Consider the following 8,455-nt stretch of genomic DNA (forward strand, 5'->3'; position numbering starts at 1 on the left):
ATAGCCGTATTTTGTTGGTAGATTTACTTGTACATAAAAAGACAGACTTCAGATTTCCTTCTTTTTATTCCTCTTATCAAGTCAGATTCCCCAGGCAGGCTGGAGCGTGCCTGGCCTTCCTCTGCATCATTGAGAGAGTTCTTCGGAGTTAGGAGAACATATAAGAACAAGGAAGAAAGAAATCTGCCGTGCAGCAGCGTGGGCCCTAGAAAGGTTTATTTATCTTCTCTGGGCACGTTCTGACCTTTTATGCAACTGGGGCTTCTCCAGGAAGGAGGTGAAAGAGGTATTCCTACCCAGCCTTGCAGGTCCAGCGGCTGTTTCCTTTATCCTGGATATTAATCCTCCTGCCAGGACCCCAGAACTTTCCCCAACGCCCATGTAGAAGTAAACACGGATATTTCTTCAGAAATTTATCCAAGTGAGCTTGGCTAGTTACAGAAGCCAGAGCAATGCTGAAGCCACATAATTTACGGAGACCAGGAGCCCAATTAAAGAAAGCGATGCAAATCAGCCCCTTGGCTTCAAGCAATGAGAAGAAAATGAAGTGTTCCAGTTAGAACATTCCCGTTACACAAATATTTGAAGATGATGTTGCAGAAGTAGACTTGAGCAAAATTAATTCACCATGTAAACAACTTTCAAGAGATCTTAACAGTTATAAGGTTGGCTTGGATCTTCCCATTTCACAAACAAGGGCTCTTCCAAGACAGAAATAGTCGTGTCTTTTTTCAGGGGTTTAAATCCAGGCAGGGCCCTTCAGTCACTGTGTCCTTAGAAGAAGAAAGGTTAGTTAAGGGCAAAGGAGTTCAGAGGTCACTGATTATGACCCACAGTAAGAAACAGACAGAAACCCGTTCCATATATAAAACAAAAGTTTCACAACACCACACTGACCTTTGCCATGTACAGCGCACTCTGATCTTTTCTAGTTTACTCTATTATATTGGTAATTTATATTTTTAAATACTGGTAGCTCCCCCCAAATCAATTTATTGATCCCAAATGGGTGGTGACGCACAATTTGAAAAACACGGATTTGAGAATAAATTCAAAAGAAGGTTCTGTTTCCAGTCAAGTCAAAGATGTTTCCCCTAAACTGTCTAGTTACCTTTTAGGATCTTTCCAGTGACCACTAGTGGTAAAATCTATGGCTCTGGAAAGGGAATGGTTGGGGTGAATGGAGCGCCCCATGTGCCAGATATCACATGCATTCTACGCGTGGAAATATTCCACATGAGGTACAGCTCCTCACTAGAGGAGCCCATGTCCCTGCAGAATAAGGTAGCCACAAAATAGGCCAAACACCCAGCTGTGGATAAGTCCTGCTAGAACTGCCAAAGGAGCATGTCTCGATATCCCACTTTAGCACTGGAGGAAAATGTTACTAAAATGACCTTTTTTTCCTTAAAGCTATTCTCAGTATCAAAGATGGACAGTTCAGCGTCTGAACTGCCCTGAGACATGTGACCACAGTAGAAGCCATCCTCCGTGGTCAGCTCTCTCGCAGAGCCCCGTAGGAAGAGCGGGCAGCCTGCTTCCCCCGCCGGCTGTTGAGATGTGCTCTTTCCCACAGCCTGGCGGACTCTGCCTCTTACTGTACTGAAGGCCGGGACCATTTGAGGAGTGGGGATTAAACAATTGGTCCGGCTGACTTAAGGATCCTGACTTCTTTAAGTACACTTACGATGAAAAGCTAATTTTGAAAAAGTATTGGTAGGAGATACTGTACGGGAAAATGATCTTTTGGTATTACAGGTAGAAGCTGGAAAAAAAATACTACAAAAGAAAGTGAGATTAAGTGTTAGGATTGGGCTGTTCATTCACAAGGTCTGTCAAGTCCAGTGTCCTTTGTCATTAGAACTCACTTTGTCTTCCATTTACCACGGTTGCCTGTTTTCACTTTGGCAACTGAATGGTGCCTTGATCGCCTTCGTACTAACATTTATTTCATCGCTTACAGAAATTTCCTTAGCCTCTGTACCAGTTTTCAGAGCTGCCAGCACAAAATACCACAAACTGAGTGGCTCAAACGACAGAAATTAATTTTCTCCTGGTTCTGGAGGCCACAAGTCCAAGATCAAGGTGTCGGCAGGCTTGCTTTCTCTCGAGGCTTGTCCTTGGCTTGAGACGGCCGTCTTCTCCACGTGTCTCCCCCGACCTTTCCCAATCTCCTCTTCTTACAAGGACACCAGTCAGAGGCAGTTAGGGACCACCCTAAAGGGTTCATTTTGACTTGATCACCCCTCTAAAGGCCTTAGCTCTAAATGCAGTCACATTCTGAGGTCCTGGGGGCTAGGAGTGCAACCTAGGGGTTTGCAGGGGAGGGCATGGTGGGAACACAGCTCAGCCCACGGCAGCCTCCGAAGCTTTGCTTCAACCACAGAGGCAGGAGGTGGGTACCACTGCAGCGCGTGAGCCTGGGTCAGGCTTCTAAACGGTACCTGTGGTTTCTCGGCCTCAGGGAGAACGAACGCCGACGTGATGACCGCCCTGTCTCAGGGCTACCGGATGCCCCGCATGGAGAACTGCCCGGACGAGCTCTACGACATCATGAAAATGTGCTGGAAAGAAAAGGCCGAGGAGAGGCCCACGTTCGACTACCTGCAGAGCGTCCTGGACGACTTCTACACGGCCACAGAGGGCCAGTACCAGCAGCAGCCTTAGGGCCCAGGGGACTCAGGCCACTCACGGGACGGCTGCCTCCTTAGGAAGGAAAACGTAACAATCCCTGCTCACTAGTTATTTCCTGGGCTGGGGTCACCGGCCACCCCTGCTTCCCACACACAAGGCTAACACTCAGGAAGAACACCCCCCATGGGAAAGGATTCTGCTCGCAAGGGCCACTGCCCACCAGTGCGTGGCCTGGCCTACTCCCCGTGGGCAGTCCGGCCTCGCTAGACCAACCTCTGGACACGGGCTTCTGAGAAGACAACACCTGTCCCACCAAAAGTGCACCCATGTCGGCCTCATGTTTACAAGGGGGTGTGTGACTCAGAGGTTCAGAGGCCATTTCAGTAAATCCCAGGAGCACAGCTAAACTCATTTATGAAAGTAAAATAACATGTGCCTTTCATGACGCTTCTTTGTATTTTCTCTATGCTTTAGCTTCTCTGTTTAAAAAAAACAAATTTACTAATCCAACCTGTTAGATTTTGCAGGTGAAGTCAGAAGCTTCAGTGTCGTTCCCAGATTTCAGTGATCTCCCACCCCCTGCAATCTGAAACTGTTCAGTGTTTCCTTCGGTGGAGGCCGCTCAGAACCCCAGCTGGGAAAAGGGGTCTCTTTCCTTGAAAGCGTCACCTGCAAACAGACAGGGCAGCCGTGTTAAGCGACATGGACCGCCCCCCGCAGCAGCCAGGGTTTGCCCAGACCACCCTGGAAAGGCGCTTTAGAAACTGCTCTGCCATAAGAAGGAATACTTTTTAACGGTTCAGCTTTTCAAATCCACAATTTCCTGTATCCAGACTTTTTTGGACAATGTAGTTTGGAAGAACAATAAGATTCTGATCGCTGCAGAAACTTCTAGGGCCTTACAAAACATCAGAATTTTCTTTATTGCTTCAAGTGATTTTGAATATTGTTTTAATGATCAAGTTCATTTTAGTCAAACTCTAGAAAGTAACAATGCCATATTTGGGGGCTATTTCTGTGATTCAGCAATCTTTTCTAAATTGTGTAAGGTCTGTGTGAGACTATTTATATGAAGATATGATGGAAAATAAATGAGTCAGGAGGCTCCACTGAGCCACTGGAGCAAGAGAGACGAGAGGTTTTGTTTATTCAATTTTTCTACTGTAAAAGCTTTGAATGGAAAATGCTATATCACATCACATTTCACTTATGCTGTTGTGTATATACCTAATATTTCAATTTTAAATTTTATTTGAATACACCTGGCCCAGTAACATGAAGCTTTTCACTGGTGTTTAACATTTCCTACTGTCATCAATATAAAAATGAGTACCAGGTGGTGGGGGTGGGATGAGAGGTGATTCCATTAGATACATCCTTTAAAAAATTGTATACAAGTTCTACCTCCATCTTTTGAGTGTTTTCAGATTGGAGAATGGAGGAGTTGCTGGGCTGGACAGCTGATTATCCTTTTATGGGGGCCCAACAGGATTTGTTTTCAAACAGGCTTAGCAAGCACCATTACAATTTCACTTTGTTTGTGTTGCCTAGATGTTGGGTGCCTGGGGAAAGGGATGGAATATTTTGCTTTCCCTAAATTTTAACTTCTTTTCCCGTGTGATCTTTTTTTAAAACAAAAACAAAAACAAAAAGAAAACGGTCCTTTCCAAAACAGTCTAAAATTCTCAATTCACAAGAGCCATCTCCACACAGGTGAACTATTAGCATCTAATGCCTGCACAGCTGGTCACCTGATTCGCCACGGCGCATCTTCTACAAACACCCACCTGTTCACGCTTTAGTTCAGAATCACACGTGACCCAGCGTGGAGAGAAAGTGTAAGGAATCCCTAAAGCAAAAAGAAGTCTCTAAGAAATTACTAAATTCATCTTCACCGTGTTTTTCTCCTCACAATTCTGCTTCCTTCGGCCATTTTACTTTCCACCGTCCCCCTCGGTCAAGTCTGTGCTCCTTTGCTTCCAGCATCTCCTCCGTCACCTCATGCCTCCTGGCTTACTCTCAGCCTGTGCCCATACACAGGGTGCTCGGTGGACAGCACGCACCATTAGGGTTCCTGGCAGGCAGAATCAGGGGCTGGGTAGGTGTTTGTTTAATCTCGGTGTGCAGAGGCGTGCAGGCTGGCTTACATCTTCACGTCCCAGGTCACTGAGAACTTGAAAACCGGAATCCTCCGCCCCCACCCCTAGACACTGACTCTGTTGTTCTGCTCTGGGGGAGCGGGCAGGGGATGTGTCAGTGTACTTGAAAAGCTTCCCAGTGAATTTAAGGTTAGTATAATGCATGCCCAGGCTTGAGAGCCACCCCCCAGCTTTGACCCATATTGCAAAGTGATCTGCTCAAAAGAACCTTCTCTTTCCCCAGATAGTTCGGTTTCCCTGAGGACGATGTAGTCAAAAAGGAGGAAGAAGGAGGAGGAAATGTGCCTTTTTCCTTCCTTAGGTAGGGGAAGCTCACAGAACCTAAAGTAAAGCTCGGAGGCCTGACACGTGTCCCAAGGAGGAGGGGACACTTGGTACTTCTGTAGCCCCTCCAAGAAGGCCTCCCGAGGTGCTGTCAGAATCCCACCGGGAAAGCATGTCCAGCCCTTCTTTTAGGGGACACGCTACGTACACCACAGATGCCTTGACTCCTGTCCCAAGAGTGTAGAAGGGGGTCAGTTAAAGGAGGAGCCGTATTTACTTGCTTACACAGTGGGATAGATCAAGGGCACTGAAACACAAGTATAAGCTCATTTCTCATTTTGCCTGTGGTGAAGGCTTTCCCTTTGCTCAAACAAACTACATCCTGGGCAGTAGCTGCTGAAAGGTACTCAGTAGCAAAACACCAGCATCTGACAGGCTTCACTGAATTAAAACAATTGCTCAGCCCCCCACCCTTATGATTTTAACTGCCACATTCCACATCCAAGCTTCCTGCGTTCTCTGCCCAGAGCATCTCTCAGATGAGCTCACACCACCCACCTTTCCTCTCTGTATCTTCATTTCTACTTCTGCTGGTTGAATGAGACTTCAGTTCTCTATCTCCACACTTTGACTACCTGATGAACTGAGGACACCTGGCCATTCTTCCTGATGGGAATGATGACTATAAATACACAAAGATACCCATACACCCACCATTCTCTCCTTGTTCTCTTCTGTGCTTTGGCTCCTAAAAAAGTTACCTTGAACTCACACAATCACTCCTGAAGTTCTGAATGGTACTGTCACTATTGCATGGCTGAGAAATCAGAGGCATTCAGGGCCACAAAAAGAATAGATTGGCTTCTCTTCATGTTTTCTTGCAAAATAAAACAAGTGAAATACCTTTACCGTGGAATAATCCTGACTCAGTTGGATAATCTAAGTGGGCAAAGGAATTACTTTAAAAATGCCCCACTGGAGTCCACACAGATGTGAGAGGAAACTTCTTCTAAAAATTTTAATTTGGGGAGAAAAGTCACGCAATAATTTAACTCACCATTCACACTTTTTAAAAAGACAACTTACAGAGACTACGCTTTTGAATAAGATGCTTTGATAACATTTGTGCTCCATTTCATATCATGAAGCTGTTTTAAACTGATAAAATTTTATCCCAGAAAGTTCTAGTATGATAAATGTGTAGGAGGAAAGCCTTCCAATTTAATTTCCTGTGTTCTTAAGAATCTAAATTCTTTGAGTAGGAGCAAGTGCCAAAAATGTCCCAAGGCTCCCGAGATGGTCACCGAGTGATAGTGAATATTTCCCTTAAATCTGGAAATGATGGGGGCAGTCTTGGTGGCTTCCATCTCTAGGCTGTTGGAGAGATTTGTCAGATATAATCTGGATTGGCCAATGTGCAATGTTAATACAGAACTTCTAGAACCAAAGGTGGCTCTATTTACAGCACCAAAAGTCAATACCGTGCCACAAAGCAAGAAAACAATCTGTGAATTTTTTTAAATTACACTTATGCTGGGGCTCAGACAAGTCCTTAAGCCCTCATCTGCTACCCTCAGGGTCAGATGTGTTTTTGATTTAAGGTTTGTTTTTTGTTTTTGTTTTTATTTAAGAGGTTAATACCATGAATATTTGGTGGCAAACCCTCAGTGAACACTAGAGAAGAAACCATTAATCAAATAAAACATTTCTGCAGGGAAAAATGCCTGAATTCACAGGAAGTGGGATGAATAGAGCCTATAAATAGCTCTGGATCAGGTTTTACCACCAAATGCGTTCTTTAAAAACGTGGTTTGGAGTATTTTGGGCTTTTGTGGCGAAGGGGACGGGCCAGAGGGCTTGGAGGGCAGGCAAGACCTTTCAAGACCTTTCAGCGTCAGTGGTGAGTCCAGTTCAAATAGATGACGTGGGGGTTGTGGTTACTCAAAACTCATCTGATGCAGCCATGTTCCAGGATGCAAAGTATTTATGCATCTGTTAGAAACAACAGAGTCATCAACGTACTCTCTGATCAGACGCATATCAGGGCGGTCTGAGACTTCACAGTTCAAGTGAGGAGAGGCGTCTGGTGGTTTTAGTCGCCCACAGAGCCGCCAGTGAGCTGTGGTTGCTGAAATCAAGAGTGAAGTGGCTGGCAAAGGACCACGAACAAAAAGAGATGCGCTTTCACGAAAGTCAGACCACGCGGGAGCGTTCCATTCAACTCTGAGCGCTAGATGGCGGACTCCCAAATCTAAGTGCCCTGAGAGAGTCTCTCTGATGTGGGCAGGCGGGTACATGTGACAGAACTGGGAACACAGCAGACACGGAAGCCTTCAGACTGTCGGTGGGAGCCAGAGCCCAGATGTTTGGATGGGAGAGAGAAATCATTTTCAAACAATTGCCCTGTTAAAGGATTATCTTTTGAATCCTTCTTTGTAAGACATTTTTTTCCCAAAGTGAATCATCACTCCTAATCTCTTTTTTGTCCATGTACTTAGTTTTAAAGAAGGTTTTCCATGGGTTAATAGTAGTCATTCAATACAGTGCTTTGTTGAACACAGTCCTGAACACAGTCTCAGATGGCTGGCTTTAAGGGGACAAGTGCAGTGATGACAGTGCAAGTGCAAGAAAACTATTATAAAGAAAAAAGTAGGTACAGAAGGTGAAGAAGATCCTTCTGAGGAGAGACCGCAGGGCTGGTTACAAGAACAGGCACGGAGATAAAGCAAAAAGGCTTCATAAAGAAGTGACACTCGGGACTGGCTCTGAAGAGGGACCGAGCGCTGGTAGCGGAAGAAGAGGCCGCAGGGGGTTTCAGAGAAAGGCTGCAGCGAAGGGGGAGGTGGGGCTGGGACGGCGGGGGGCGTCAAGGACAGAGCCCCCCAGGCGGGCGGAGCTTGGGCACGAGTCTCAAGCTTGAGAGTGTCTCCGAATCGCCTCCTTATCACAAATCCCTGCCTTCTCATCCCCGCTGAGCTTCTGGTTCTGGGCTGGAGGTCTGGGGAGGGGCCCGAGAACGGCAGCTGATACGCCTGGCCCTGGGCCACCTTCGCTCTGCAGGCGGTGGGGGGGGGGTGGCGCAGTCCACGGGGATGAGGCCCCATGAGGAGAGAAGGTGGAGGCCCAGGTAAGCCATGCTGGCAGCACTACGCATTTGACAGCCTGGGGGCGGTGCCCTCCTGGCCCAGCTCTGCTCACTGAGCTCAGCTCCCAAATAGGTGTAAGGTCAGAACTCACTTCCTGCGGTTGCTACAAGAAGTGAGTGCAGTAACATCTCATGAGTCAGGCAAACAGTGACGTCAGTGTGTTCGTGAAATAAAGACGTGATGAAGTCCAGTCGGCCAGCACTGTGAGGGGTGGATGGACAGGAAAGCCCACGAGGAGGCTGTTACGGCAGG

At 46.6% G+C, this 8,455-nt stretch overlaps 1 protein-coding gene across 3 annotated transcripts in view; it reads left to right on the top strand.

The window, feature by feature from the left end:
- LYN (LYN proto-oncogene, Src family tyrosine kinase) overlaps positions 1–3,764 on the top strand; it is a 111,514-nt gene extending 107,750 nt beyond the window's left edge. For all 3 annotated transcript variants that reach the window (XM_060128435.1, XM_060128436.1, XM_060128437.1), the window contains exon 13: positions 2,465–3,764. In XM_060128435.1, coding sequence (XP_059984418.1) covers positions 2,465–2,667 — 203 coding nt within the window. In that variant the 3' untranslated portion in view covers positions 2,668–3,764. The remainder of the gene's footprint in view (positions 1–2,464) is intronic.
- Positions 3,765–8,455: the final 4,691 nt, after the last annotated feature.

Source organism: Lagenorhynchus albirostris, chromosome 17 (assembly GCF_949774975.1).
Source record: "Lagenorhynchus albirostris chromosome 17, mLagAlb1.1, whole genome shotgun sequence".
Taxonomy (NCBI): Eukaryota; Metazoa; Chordata; class Mammalia; order Artiodactyla; family Delphinidae; genus Lagenorhynchus; species Lagenorhynchus albirostris.